This window comes from Phaethon lepturus, unplaced genomic scaffold, assembly GCF_000687285.1.
Source record: "Phaethon lepturus isolate BGI_N335 unplaced genomic scaffold, ASM68728v1 scaffold45516, whole genome shotgun sequence".
NCBI lineage: Eukaryota > Metazoa > Chordata > Aves > Phaethontiformes > Phaethontidae > Phaethon > Phaethon lepturus.
In genome coordinates, this window is record NW_010549255.1 from 27,146 (window position 1) to 42,972 (window position 15,827).

A 15,827-nucleotide genomic window follows, 5' to 3' on the forward strand; every position below is an offset into this window, starting at 1 on the left:
ACTCCAGATAAGTGTCTAACTTCAGCTGAATTAATCCCCTTTTGCCTTTCATGGCCAGGCCTTGAGCAAGCTTCTAACTTGAGGAAGCCTCAGCAGGAGAGGTCTTACAAGCTGCGTTTGCCAACGCAGCTCAACATCGAACAGCATTCCATGCAGTTCAGTGGAAGCTTTCTCTTGATGAAGCTTGGACACCCTTCGGAGTCCACTCATCCTTTAGAGACTGTGCTCTGCATTATTCAAACTCTGCTCCTAGCTGGCCAAGCCAGCCTCCCTCTGGAGAGTCTAAGTAGCTGTAATTTCTCTTCCTTTGCTCCTGGGGATGCTGTTAGGGCTGCGCCACTGGAAGCGGACAAAGATTTGAGAGGCAATATATACGGGATGGGAATCCTGCCATCACAAAACTTCAAGTGTCATACAGGACTCAGAAGCTATAGTATCTGAGCAATACTCATCTTTTCATCCAAATTTGAAGACCCTTTGAGCAGTTGGCAGCTGCTTTTCAGCTTTGTGTTTGTGTACAGTATGTCTGGTCTCTAATTATCCACTTAGGTCAACATTCGTGCAGAAAGGCACACAGAGCACGGCACATACACGAGTAAAATTAAGATGCAACGATAACATCCTTAGTAGACCAACTTGCTGGATCAACGGTGGGGTTAAGCAAATGCAAAGACAAGTTGAGGCCAGGGAGTTGGGGACAGACCTATAGTATATATGGTTGCAGCCCCTTATAAACATTAGCTAAGACTTTCCATTGCAGCAGTGCTTTTGGCTTATTTTCCTTTTTTTTGAGAGCACTCATTCTTGACTGTTGACAGAAGCCCTTTAGCAATCAGCAGGTGGAAAACCCAGAGACTACAGCTGTGCCTCCAGCTTGTTCCAAAAACTTCACTTGGGTGAAACTAAATTACAATATTTTGTAAAATTGGAATATCCTCTCTTGGTTACATCCCTCACAAAAATTGAAGTGGCATGCCAAGAAACCCAAAAGATTAAAATCAAACAAGCACATTCTAAAATAACCCTAACTGTTACTAAAGCAGCAGCAGCACGTGCTGTTCTGTGAATATCTTGAAGCTGCGGAGCAGCTGTAATCATGAAAGAGCAGGGTCAAGCCACCCTCACCAAGTTCCCATACGACAGTAATAGCTCTCCCACCCTTCACCCCAGCATGCAGAGAAGAAGATGGGGCCAGGGAGAGATGCCAGCTAGATAACCTCTTCAGGTTCAGCATAGGGACTCCACCCATCTTTTTCTTGATGATGGTAGCTGGAAGTTGTTATTGTTATGAAGATTTAGAAAGCTCTTTTCCTTTAATAGTTTCAAAATCATATTAAGAGGCCCATCTTTAAGGCACAGCTTCCTCTCAACTCCTCAAACATTTGGATACTTCCGATTTACAATTGAGAGTGAGAATCTTATTCTGGCTCCCTTGTTAATAGGCATCATAGCATCTAACACCACAATCACATACTATTTCTTTGCTGGTATACAAAATGCATGCAGAGGCAGTCAGAATTCAGGTTGCACAGGTAACTACAAAACCAACATTTTCTAACTCTGACTTCTTGTTTCCAGTTGAAATGACATGTTTAGTTCAGGGGAGTTCCATAGATAAATATATAGATTGCAATAGTGCAGTCAGGAATCAGGACCCCATTGAACTGGAATTAAAAACACAACAAAAGGTGTCTGTCTTGAAATCCACAGGGGGACTTTCAACATCTCCCAGTACTACCACTCTTTACCCATGACTCAGTGACAGAACATGGGGGTATTGCACAGAGTGTTTTTATGGCTCTGAAACGACCTTATTCAGAAAATCTCATACTAATCTGTTAGTCATCTTGAATGAAATTGCTTCATTTTCCAGTGCAAGTCATCAGGCTTTTGAGATTTGTATCCGCTAACTTTAGGCTTTTTCGTAATACTGCTGAGAAAAAGACAAATATGATGGCACAATGTTTGCTATGGAAACACGGGGATGTATCATAACCACAATTACTCTGAGGTCACAGAACTTCCATCAGAGATGACACAAGAACATGCCTGTTAGAGAGCTGCCATACCATCGTTTTTCAGGAGGCAGATTTCCTCAAACAGTAGCAAATGAAGGGAGGGGAAGGTGAGCTGTGAACTAGCTAATGAAAGTCATCATTCTAAAATAACCGCAGCTTTCATTTTAGAGTTTGTTACACAAGTAAAAGTCAATGCAACTGGAGTCGGTGTAATGTGAAGGACACGTCACCCAGTGATACCACGTGGCCGTTCCTGGGCAACAGTGAGCCCGACGTGACATTTATTAGCGGTGGATAATGCATCTGTATTACTGCTTTCTGCTAGAACGGAAATTGGGGTAGCAGCTGCTATGTAGCAGGAGAGTTTAAGTGTGCATGTTTTGAGAGACTCTTTGCATTTATAATGAAAAAATAATGGTTAGCAGTACTGGAGATTTAGGTAGAGCCAAGCACAGTTAAGAGGAGGAAGACTTAAAAGGAGAAAGGTGGCTACAGGACTAGGATTATTTGAAATCACCAGATCTGGAATTTTAGTCTTTGTACCTCATCAAATATATAAGCTTTCTCAACATTGGTTATGAAAAGCATGCAAGTAGATAGGCAGAGCCAGATAGCTTGGCTAAGGACAGATTGATAGTACCTTAATCTTCAACAAATACGTCCAAATTCTTTAATGTCCATAACACAATAAGGTTCTGATCTCAGTAGCTCTGGATGTAGATTTGGACAGGTTTAGTGCAGATCAGAAGCACCCTTCACTTGCTTAAAAAGCAAAGGACAAACAGAACACAATTCCTATTGACATTAGCAGCTGGCAGTCCAAAGGTCTGAATCAGCTCAGTGGTTCCAGAGCCACCTGATAGGGTTGGTTGCTCATCACGTCACTCTCTACAGTGAAACTGATCTCAGCTACGTAAAGAATGTCAGACAGGTACCTGCTCCACGAAATCCTCCACAGAGGTACAGCTTCCCTTCCACGGATCCTGCGCTGGAAGAGTTTGTTCGTAAGGAGAGGAGGGGCGAAGGCATAGGAGGTCCATCTCTCCAGAAGTCCCCATCAGGGTTATAAATCTCCACTGCATCAAGACATTTCCGTGTCTGTCCCCTGTCACGACCAAGGCACCCAATTCCTCCTGCAGAAGATACGTAGGTCAAACATAGCAGTCCCAGGTTCTGCTGAAAAATACAGTGCTGGCTGCATCATTTTTTGTTTACATGTCCTGATGTCCCTCCCTTTCTGCTCCCTTTTGCAGCTCCAGAAATCAGTTAGATAGTAAACTCAAAGCAGAGGCTACTGCACGTTATCTACAGACATTGAAGCGAGATCTCTTCTGAAGTCTTGTATCAAAGGAAGGACGAGCAGCATGTCTTCAAAATGCAGAGGTATTTTTGTCTTGTTTTCTGCCTATATAGTAGAAATTGTCATATTTACTTGTTCTGTCTGCTGGACAAATTGCTTTATTATTAAATTGCAATAGATCCAAAAAGTTATTCTCCAGTTACTGTTAGTGGATTTGACCCTCACACTTGGTAATCAACAATCGGTCGGATGGTTTTTTGGTGCCTTTTACAACAAAAGAAAAAGATTACACCCATTTAAGGGAAAATCAACTTCCAGAAACAAACTCATCAAAACATACAGCAATGGCAATTGAGTTATTTGTGACCAGCCCTACTGTTGGAAGTGCTAATTAGGATGCCTGAAGTTGATGTGCCCGATTGAAACCGATCCCAGTTCTCATTTGCTGGGACGAACTGCAACAGGCTGCAGACATACCCGAGATCTCGGTGCGCACTGCAAACACTGTACACCGAAATCACAGTGTAAACACTGCCTTTCCAAATCCTTGCCAGTGATCACATCCAGCATTTTAATTCACAGCCTTTGGATCTCAATAATTAATATGCTGACGTACCCTTGCAGGTTTTCCGTCTGTGCCAATGGACACAATACCCTGTAATGAGCACTGATGGTGCGCCCAAGCAGTTCTTTTGTGCGTGTGTGTATGCGACCACTTTTAAATATAAAATGACTGCAATATGCAAGCAATTTCCATATGAAGGCTAGCTTCCCAGATACATGTGTAGGACTGCTCAATTGTGCAAATCTAAAATGCATTGTATGGCATGTAATTATGCCCTTGCATATGCAAAGGGAAAGGACTGCAAGTATAACCTCTGCAAGGTTGGTGAGACTGCTTTTAAAATATATTGTTGCTAGTGGTGTTAAGCCGGTCTGTCAGAGAAATGAGCCCCTAGTGCTCAAACTTTTATTTGCATATGGTTTTCCATCTACCTCTTAATATGGACTGTGTTACTTTTTCAATCTTTTGTGCATTCTCCAAAGGTATTTGCAAGATGCAGTGACACGTAAATGGGGACTGTCTGTCCATTATCATCATCAGGAAGTTTTCCTCCAGCTGAACTTAACAGCATTTGTTTCAGTTCAATATTTGAATTTGAAAACCTTCACTGGGTTTGGTTTTCAGTTCCTTTACCATGTTCAGCAAATCTTTACTTGCTCTAATACCTACCAACAAGGTCCCAGCAGTTTGTATTAGGCTCCCCTCAATGTGTGCTTAAACAAGGCTAACATCCAAATGCTTTCATTGCTAGCTTAACACCCCCAGCTAAGCAGCATTTGCTCTGATGGGCTCCTCCTTTGAGTCTTAATTCACCTAAGACAGCTGAGGTAGGGAGTAACTGTGGTCATGGAATTCTGCTAATCATTTCCATGCCAAAAAGTATGGATCATCATGTATGCATCGTCACGCTGAGCCTTTTTCACCATGGATTCTCACTGAGCTATTCCTTAGGACTACTTGGAAACAAGAATAAGTTTCAGAATTCAAACATTTAGTTATGGTATTGCTCTTTGTGCCACGAGCATTACCCTCTTCTGTGCAGCATTTTCCACTACTCCTTAATGGCTTAAGAGGAGGGCCACTCTCAGGACAGGACACTATTCCCCTAGACTTAAAGAAAAGTTTTAAGGGCTAATCAAATTTTTTAACTGATAAGGCTATTTAACTGATGGCTTATCACATAGTCTTTCTGATTCTATAGCATCCTTCAGCAGATTCACAGGCGACAGCACGCAAGACAATTTGCTACCAGGGTATGTACAGTCTACAGAGTGTGGTGTAACATAGGAAGAGATCCTCAAGCCAGTTTTAACTGGGAACCAATAATGTTAAAGCTCCCCACAGACTAATTTGATCTGTTCAAAAGACAGCTTTGTGGTGCCAAAGACAGACTGCTGCTGGTTATCAAGCTAGCTTTTTTTAAAGTTAGCCAAGATGTTACTGTACACCACTGAAGAATATGCACTCACTCGGAGGAAAGAGCATCTTGTTCAATCAGAGGAATGAACGGTACCAGTTAGGGAATGCACGTGGTGTGGCAGAGTCAAACAGCAATAGCTTTGCTGATTGCCTCAATATTTCAAGGGGGGCGGGGGACAAAATGCCCCAGAACTCTTCTAGAAGCATAATTGCTGTTTATTTCTTAGTACATTTTCATTGCCATTTTCTAAGTTGAGTAACTGTAGGGCATGGTAACTTCAGAAAGAACAGAAATAATCAGATATAGAACTGACACAGCACAGTCAGTGACTTTTTGCAAAAAATCACAACCATTACTAATTAATGAAGACATTCAGCTGCCAGTCCAGGAGATCTGCCTCCAAATATTTTTCCTGTACAGTTATTAGAACAGTAATCTTTCATGCCCTATTGGAACATCTCTTCAGAAATTTAAGAGCTACCACATATTTTCAAGCATTTATGAAACCTTCATTGGATAGTTTAATCAACTTAAACTCTCTTAATCCTGTCATTATCAGAGACAGTCCTGAAGGTACAAAACATCTCAATCTTATGCCCTCCACAGCCATTTCAGATAAATCCAATTTCATGTTCAATTTACAGCAGGGGCAAAGCTAAGTTCTCAGCAAATAGAAGGTAAGAAGGAAAGATCGGAGAAGAGTACAGTTTAATTTTCAAGCTTAGAAAAATAGTATTCTGAAAAACAAGAAATCAAGCATTTCAAGCTCCTCTAACGCTATGCTAACACTGAAATATTGCTAACAAAGGAATCTGAGGATGTTAGAATTTACCAGCACTGCTTTGCTGTGTTCACAGATGCGGTAGTTGAAAAATAATCCTGTGAGAAAATACTCTTTTTTCTCTATGGAGACTGATGTCTCAGGCCTCTTCCCAAAGAACTGAATACACAAATCAACAAAAAATATTCTCAAACTTAAATTAATTCACATCTGCAATCTAATGGAGGCATCTCACGTTAACCAGGCTATCCATCATCTACAACATGTATACCATGCAAGACTTCAAATTGGCAGCAAAACTTGCTCTGTCAGGCAATTCAGGCTGCTTTGTGCTCCATCACTCATCACTCCAGATCATCCTGTCCTGCTGCCTTCCTTCTTCATTCAGATTCATGAAACCATTAGTTGTACAAGTGGAAACATATGGAATTACAGTTAAGACCATGAAGATTTCATGTTCTCCGAGTAAAGCAGCTGAACAACCAAGTTCATGCTCTGCTCCTACAGGAGCCGCTACATAAAATGGAGGCAACCTTAAAGAGGCTAAGGGAGAGTGCAGTGAGGAGGGCAGAAGGTTGTAGGTCACCTGGGGAGACTCTTGTGCCAAGTGACCCGACAGCAGCATGAGGATCTGTACTTGCGTCTTAAGCCACCCAGAACTATAGACGGGGGTCATTAAAACACACGTGCTGTGGTCGCAGCCTCCAAGGAGTCCCAACAAGTGTGCAGAAGGGCAGCAATTGCTATTTCCATGCCCGTGGACTGGAACGGACGCTGGGAGGGTCCTGTATTAACCCACACTCACCTATCTCTTCAGGAACAGAGTGGGTGAATTCAACACCACCCGGCTTAGCTCTCTGCACGGGGAGATGGATTTCTCACTGCGAGTTTTGAACATTTCTGTCATTTTCACATTCATCACACAAGAGGATTTAATCCCAGAACAGTCTTTCCTCCCCCCCCCCTTACAAATACACCCTTTCAACATGTTAGGCTTTTTACATTACGTGCCTTCCCTAGGAGATATTTCAGATACCACTGAAAGACTAAAAAAGCCAGTGAAGCCACCTTTGTGTTCCCAAGCCCATTAATGCTTGAGAGCTTTCCATATCACGCTTGGATGATTCTGCAATCAAACATACTTTTCAAGGGCACTCCGTAAGCAGTGGCTCTAATGGACTTTAAATTTAACATGAAGCTCCATTAGTAAAATAAATATATAAATAAAATACATGATCTTTATTAAGGAATCAGGATAGAGAAGACGAGCCTTTGATGCAAGGTGGCAAAGCAGGGTAGGTGATGTGATTAGCGCATCTTCAGAATTTCAATGAGGTAAGGTTCTGCGCCTTGCTATACCCACACGCTGCTCGTAGCTGGCTGAAGGCAAAGCACATTGCTTTGGCTGAGGTCAGCTGCCTCCCTCTTACCCCATGCCCATCTGAGAAGACTGAATGCAATTTGAGTCACATCAGTTCTAGTAACAGAACACCCTCCCAGCACTTGAGGGGGAACATCTATAAGAGCGGTGAAGTGATATAGAGTCACTAGAAATAATTAGATCAGCAGGTGCAAAGGAAAAAAGTGCTGTAGATACAGCTGTATATTTCTATAGGAGTGAGACGACATGCAGTTGAGTTTCAAGAGACAGGGAACGTTCCTACCTCCATGTACCTGGTAACTTCACCCATGTCACTGATGCTTGTAAAAGCAGGCACTGGTGCAGAGCAATTGCACTTTCAAGTCTCATCCACACTGAGCATTTTATGCAGCTAAATTTGCCAGGCAGCTGAGTCCAACACAAACAGTTTTTTTTTTCCTCCAGGATAGCCACTCAGATCCACGTCTAGATTGCTCATTGCACGACAGGATGGCTGACCAAGATGACACCTACAAGGCAGCTGATGGTCCAGAAAGGACTGAAAAGAGCTTATGTACTCCATTGAGAGTGGCAGGGACCTCTGAATGTCAGACTTTATGCCATTTAATTTGGTTCCCGCACTAACAGACACCTAAAATTAGACAAGCACTACAGTCTCTCAGCCTGGGCAGTGTATCAGGGAGCAAAAAGAGCAGAGCTGCTTCCAAAGGGAAGGCAACCCAGGTAATGAGCTCACCGTCAGGGTGCAGAGCCATACGACCAGAGGCAGGTGATCGCAGAAGGTCCTACCAGCAGTTGTCAGGCACAGGCAAGGTGACAAGACAGGGCTGACCCCACAAGGCCTGTATTTAAATGATGCTACTGGACCAATGGGCAGAGGGTGTGGGTGGATGCCCCAGGTGATGCTGGTCACGATGATCAAGACCTATTACTGCCCTCAGGGCACTGACACTGTAATTCTTTATCATATAATTAACTCCTCAGAGCATAATACCAAGCAACATGTATTCTTACTAGTGCCTCTTTGAATTTTTATTAAAGGAACTGGGAAATGGGTGGGAAAAAAAAAAAGTAATTCTCCAGTAAGCAAGTGAGATCTAAGCTTTGCCTCCCGTAAAATAATTCACTATTAAATTGATCTCTGGAATGCACAATGGATTTAATAGTGCTGATCTCTTATGTAACATTTCCCTTCATTACTCTTTAACAGCACTCGAGCGGAGTCTCAGCACTTACATTGCGCTCTCCCTCTCTGCAGAGCAGGGCTGCACAGCCGGTTTCTCGGAGAAATAAGGGAGCAATAAAGCTAGCCCTGGCAGGCACTTCCAGGGATGAACCAAGAAGCACTGTCATTCTTTACTAACACAGAGCGAAGCAGATGAGGTAATGCAGCTTGTAGAAGACATGAGGGCAAAAGATTGATTAGAAGCAGGGCTCAATAAACAGATTATTTTTTCCTAAACATGGTCAACACCTTGGTTCCAGCTCCTCCTCTTCTCCTGTAATGCCTTGTTCTCATTTCCTTTGATAATCCTTCAGTGAGTAGAAAGCATTTCTGATCTCGTCTATCAGACCAAATTTTTGCCTTTTTTGTTTCTCCCTGCACACAGGCACTACAGAGGCTGTTGCACAGGTATAACAGAGCAGAATCAGGCCCATAAGCTGCTACTTGTCAGCAGTCCAAAGCATATTTATAAATAGACGTGTTTATTTTAGAACAAGGTGTTATTCAAATGCACAGTTAATACTGAAGCTTGAACGCTAAAATGTCTCCTTCCAGCCCCTCCTACAAATGCTTTCCTTTTCAGAGAGACCCCAAAGTACGTATTCAAATAAGAATTTTATGATTGAGACATTCAGTATTTAATTGAACCTCATTTAACTGCTTAAAACTTTTAAAAGAAGCTCTCAGCAAGAATTCAAGGGAAAAAAAACCAAACTTGTAAGAGGTGGGATGCCAGGCTAAGGAGGATAAACAAAAGTTCTTTGATTCCTAAATCTTCCCTAATAGGATTTCTCATTTAAGTCCTTCTATATGTTCTTATTTATAAAGCAGGAATTATATAACATAAAAGCAACACATGGTTAAAGCTGTCAGGGTGATACAACATTTTTTACCAGTGACCTGTATTTCAGAGGCAGTAGTTCTAAATGTGTTTTAACATAAGCTAATGAATATGGCATTGAAATGGATTCATTTGGATAAATTTTCCTAATTTGTCCATTGGCTGTAATGAGTTTTCAGAGACTTAGCTGGAAAGGGTATTTTTTTAAGCAAGAGATTAAAATGCATGACCTTAAATAGAGCCCTCCCATCTGGTTTTCTTCCAAAAGTGTCTCAATTGCCTCTGTCATTAAGAACACAATACTGCTCTTTCTTGGGCTTTCCAACGAATATAGTTATGTTCCTGGGAAAATATGGAGAGAAAGAGCTAAGACCAGTCAAATGGGATGAATAGGAGAAAGGATTTTGAGCCTTAGGAAATGCTGTTCATTTACTTATGAGGATTATGTACACTGTATAAATAGCATAAGATTCTCTAGGAACATTACACAACAAACGGACAATTATATTGCAGGATTGCTGATTAAGACACATGGTACAGGTTCCTTGAACAATGCCATTACTCAGACCAAAACCACTAATCTATTTCTCATTTTCCTTCCATCAGTGTGACTCTAGAATAATTCCATTTAAGTCATTAGGGTTTTACACACTAGAGCTGGCAATTAGGCTGGGAAGAGTTTTTGGACAGTGACTATGTATTCTCTGTTCTGTGCCAACAGGACTTTTCAGAAATTAACACTTCAAAGGCTAAGCGTCAGATTCTGATCTGGGTTAGAACAAAATGGGTTTTGACACAACACAATTGAGATCAGCAGACTGCTTACTACAGATTTACACCTACATGGATGAGAGCAAAAATTAGACTTGTATATTAAAGAGTCTGCTACTGCATCTTTTCCAAAGCTAGGGCTCCATCTATGCTTTTTGCTTCATATTTATGATAGAAATGCATTCATACATCAGAGACATTAGAGAGGATCAACCTTCTCTGCAGTGATTTTTCATTTATGCTCTAGTGTCCCACCTAATCCTGAATGTGCTGCACGGTAAGACAGAGATCCTGCCTGAAAGAGCTGACAAACTTGCCTCAGTTAATGACTTTGTTTTCAAGAGTTGCTTGAAAGTCTCATCTCTCTGCAACACTACTTTATGTATCTAGCTAGAGCTATATATTTCTTTATTTCATGTTTTTATTTCTGTGAAGCAGGGCTTGGTCCTCACGGCATACAGAAGATACCTTGCCTCCCTCCCTCTCCTTCCTCTGCCCCCAGCAGCCCCCAGTGGATCTTCTTAGATGGGTGCAGGCGGCAGGGAGCCCATGGAGACAGTGCGCCACATAAGGAACAAGTATGATATGAAAAGCAGGTGATACTCGAGGGAGTCCAAGCAATGCCATCGCGCATGTTTCTGAATTGCCCCTTCACTGAGTGTCCCATGACTGGGGCTGCATGTTAGATGTTCGAGTTCTGTGCACAGACACTTCACCATGGGGAACCCCCATTTGGAGTGAGGAGGGGTATAAAAGGCAATGGTAGAGACTCCACAAAAGTGTCTCTCTCGTCTGTAGCATAAAAGCTTAGTCATCATGCCTGAGGATAGACGGCTCTGAGGTCATGACATGAGGACAACCTACGAGCTGTGGTACTCTTCAGAATATGTCTCCCTGCACAAATCACCCTTGACAGCATCTTTCTAGACTCCCAGAGTGCCCAACATTCTTTATGAAGCAGGGTGAAGTCCGAGGGATCCACAGCTTTGAAGAGCCTGCAATGGTTTTACCATCCTCATGACAGTTGCTATTCTTTGGTCTGTCACTATCAACCACCATTCTTTCCATTCCCATTCTCTCCTGAATGTCATCTGCATGATCAAGTACCACATCAGCCAGATTAAGAATGCTTTCACTGCCTTCCTTTCAACGCCATGAATTGCCCGTTCACCCCACCGGCGTTACCATCGCAATTGTTTCCAAAGGAGAATTGGACCCACCTCACAGCCCAACAGCTTGAGAACTCACAAGGTAACAAGTACTTGTCACCACGAATAAACCGTGGAATGTAGCTTTTCTGTGTGAGGTTTTAATTACAGTTGGCGAGTGTGAGTTTACAGCTGGAGATGAGGCTATGTGTGATATCAGCAGAATAAGATGCCAATATCAGTGACTGTATCACTGTTTCCAAACAGAATTCGTTTGGAAATTGCTTCATCATTTTGAGAGGTCTTGGAAAATGTTTTAATCTCTTCCACAGAGTTTTCAGACCATGATAAAGGTTAACCTTTACCAACCACATTGTCTTCTCAATTTTAATATATAAATCTTCATTTCCACCCATACTATTAAAAGTGGATTTATACCAGCATATTCAAAGGGAGAATTTGTTGACGAATCATTTTTGGCTCAGTGTCAGGTTTGTCTTTCAATTAAAAAAACAGTTCTAATATTATTTGATTTCCTAAGGAAACAAGACTTACGCAATAACCCTTACTACATGTGTGTTCTGTATCTGCACTTACATTAGTTTGTCTGCCTTTCATAGCTTTTGTGCCTGTTGGCCAGTTTCAACCAAATTTTACAGATTTATGGACGTTAAAGTCCTCGCAAGGTTTGTGAAAATAGGCAATCAGAAGTCTGCAAAACCAGCCCAGACCAAAATGTCTTCCCTGCAACCGATATTCATGCTACCTGATGGTAACTCATTCGTGCCTAAATGTGCTGCAGTTGTACCTTGAGTGGACGGAGCATCAGAACGGAGGCAGGCTCAGAAACGCAATGGTAAAAATAGCACAATCTTTCTCAAAAATCTGCCCCCGGAGCAGCGTGTGAGCTTAGTTACCTTTGGTACGAATCACAAGCAAGTTTCTTCATTACAGTGCAATTACCCCAGATTTACACTGTAAAAACTGAGAACAAGCACTGCCTTTATGTACATTTAGTAACATTTAGTGGCAAGAGTGAAGGGTCCAGTGCAGCAAATTGTTAATCTCAGGATTAAGTGCGTTGGTTCCCTTAGGACTGCTCGAATAAGGACTGCTCACGGGAAGATGTGTGAACCAACAAAGTGGATGGAGACAGAACAAGAGCCTGTTCTGGCCCACCCACCAATCCGATTGTTAACAAAGATTTTCTCACCAAAAAAAAAATTATTGGTACTGGCTAGCATGTAAGAAAGAATTCAAGTCGATGTTCAGCTCCCTGAATACTGCAACACTGGCAGCTATACATAATAAACCAATGTTTTGGGTTTTTTTACATTAGCAAAACACTTGTGAAGGTCTGTGAGACCATGAACTTTCCTCAATGCCATTTAAACAGGCGCTTTCCAGATTTAATACTGTGCTTTGTGTTCAATCTGTACATTTCATTAATGTAATGATTCAGATATACTTCTTGCTTTATGAGATTTTGAGGGAAGAAAATGGATGCAGTTTTCCCTATTAGCCACTCCTTTTCCTTGTTTCAGTGTCAGGCTTGCTGTGAAGATGACTGCCAGTTTGTTTTATCACGTGTCCCAAGGCGGCTCCTTTTTTTTTCTCCCTGACTCTCTTGTGTCATCACAGCATTCGTGGTCTTGATCTCAGAGCACTTCTTACTGAAACACATGAATACAACCTTTCTCTTCCCAATTATTATGGCTGCTTCTGCTGCCCCGTTAGAGCATCACTGTCAGTATAAATAATTATATATAGTTAACCTTTTACAAAGGATAGAGTTTCCACATTTCTGAAGCACCTTTGAACCTGGGCAGCCAACACTCTCGTTATTTAACAGCGTAATGATGTTCCCTACGACTAACCTTTGACAATAATGAAAGTATTTTCTGTTTGCAAACCTCTCTTTTCCATATGGACTTCTTTCCTCCTTTCTCCTGGTTGTGCCTATGGGCATGTCTCAAGCCACTTAAGAGAAAGAAGTTTCTCTAAAAGAAGACAAATGCAGCATTAAAGCCTTTTTTCTCTTCTACTTCAAAGACACCTTTCTTAGATACACCCCTGCAAAATGCTTTCTGTATTACATGGCAGGAACAAAATCTCCTTTATCCATGGTATATAACAACACAGACAAAACCAGAACACCCCATACAGGAGGTGTCCAAAGTTGATAAGACCCTATTTATTGTGTTCACTTCGATAAGCTTGTAAGCAGGAGTAAATTGAATCACAAAGGGATTGGAAGGTCCTGCGGTAGTGATGTGATTGTTACCTTCTTCACGTCTGATGCTGCCCACGGGACCATGGGAGCATGGAAGAGCATGAATAACCCACAGCCCACCTGTGGATTAATTGACTGTATGTATTTTTTTCACCACTTCTTCAAGTACTTTCCAGTTATACACCTATCTATAATCCTTCTCCACTTCATTTCGTCACCATTTCTGGCTCCTATTCTACTTTCAAGGTGCCCCTTCAACTATTTCCCAATAAAATTCCCAATGCCCACAATGCCTTTCTTCTCCATCTGCCTTCCCCTGCCTTACATTATCATTTTATCTTCAGAAAAATCCTCTGCTTGCCACCTTCTGATGTGTTTCCTGATGCTCAGAAACAGGTGAAATTCCTTCTGTTGCTTTGGATAGAGGTTGGGATGGGGCCATGAAGGATGGTCTTTGGAAAAGAGTCATGTTATGGATGAACTGTAGAACTGGGGATATATATGGGGATCATTTGGGGACAAAATATTTTGGGGTAGGAGATTATTGAACTCTTTCACACAAGTCTGAACACTTTTGGTCAAAATACTGTTTTGAAACAAAAAATTGAAAAGATTCAATCAAAAAAAGACAAAAGGAAGATTTCAATTTTCCAAAAAATGCACCGTGTTGAGGTGGGTAAGAGAAAATGATTCATTGAGTTTTATCAGAATCCACAAAGAATGTTGGTTTTGACCAGGAGATCCAAATTCTCTTTTTCCCTGTGCCATTCTTTCATTGAGCTGGGTATGTTCCTTAGCTTTTCATTGCTCACCTGTGAAATGGTGCTAACAGGGTTTCTCTACCCTCCTTTTAAAATTTGTTATTTACAGCACACACTGATACCCCCAAAAAAGTAGTTTAAAAAGTGAAGTATCTCTGTTACGTTAATCCAGGACACTAAACATCCACTTAATTTAATCTACACAAATTAAGGAAGAAATTATGTGGGGAAAAAATAACTCTAGAAAAATACTATCCATTTAGTCCAACATACTTTTTCCTACTTTCACAGCAAAAGGTGGGGTATCTCACTTCGCAGAGGCAAATTGCTGGAAAGAAGAAAAAGTCATGGTACTATCTGTTAAAAATCTGTTTCCTCTTACCCAAGACATAAATCTCGCTGTTGACTACGGCTGTGCTGAAGCGGTATTTGGAGTACTTCATTGGCGCGCCTTCTGTCCATTTGTCTTGGGCTGGGTCGTACCGAAACATTCTGTTACTTAATCGATCCGGCTCATCGTCGGGGAGATCCATCTGTATGAAATATGACAGCCATATAATAATACAACATTTGGAGCCCTCTGCACACGCCTGCATGCAATTAATCACAGCAGACAGCTGAGCAGATAAATAACACAAACACATCAATTAGAGCCGCGAAGTGATTCATACTCACCAGGGTTTAACGGCACCCGTGACTTGTGGCTGGGAGCGCGCTGCAGAAGGCAAATGAATAAGAAGGCGTCTATATTCAGCAATAAAGCTGAGGATTTGGCTAATGACAATACATTCATGGGCCTGGCTCTCGCAGAATGTACCTCTTTCACAAGGCTGCTGTAAAATCCCAATAATAATAGAGGGAAAACCAGCCTATCTGACGTTTGTTCTTCCTGATGAAGGTTGAAACCTCTTCGCACTGTTAGTCAGACCATACCGTGAGTCTCGGCGAGGTACTTAGCTGGCCCTTCTCAGGCCTGTATATATACAAAACTTATTCTCAACTCATTTGCACATTTATTTAGTCAGTCAAACTAGAGTAATGTTGTTCAACTGCTGTAACTCCTCCTTCAATAGTTTTCATAATAAGCTCCTAACCCCCGCTATATCTTTGCTGCTGTAATACTCCTCTTATACTCGCTCCTACTCCTCTTGTTCTCTCTGATCTTCTTCCCCTTTCTCTGCCTGTCTAGTGTGATGCAGGGAACCCAGATTATGTTTTCTGGGTACGGCAGCCTGGACTATAAGCAGTAGGCTGTGGGGGGAGGATCCCGAAATATTTCAGGATGAAAGGTTTCACGTAGAGAGAGTGAGAAGGAGAGAACTACTTTGCTTACTTGTGATGTTGTGATATGTGTTCTTGCTTTAGCTTGTTATTTTTCTTTCC

General features: G+C 41.8%; 1 protein-coding gene across 1 annotated transcript in view; it reads right to left on the minus strand.

Annotated features, from left to right (window-relative positions):
- Positions 1-15,827, minus strand: part of KBTBD12 (kelch repeat and BTB (POZ) domain containing 12) — a 29,571-nt gene that overhangs the window by 9,005 nt on the left and 4,739 nt on the right. Inside the window, exons 3-4 of the mRNA XM_010290207.1 lie at positions 14,827-14,977; positions 2,954-3,151 (exon numbers count right to left, since the gene is read on the minus strand). Of these exons, the coding sequence (XP_010288509.1) occupies positions 2,954-3,151; positions 14,827-14,977 (349 nt within the window). The remainder of the gene's footprint in view (positions 1-2,953; positions 3,152-14,826; positions 14,978-15,827) is intronic.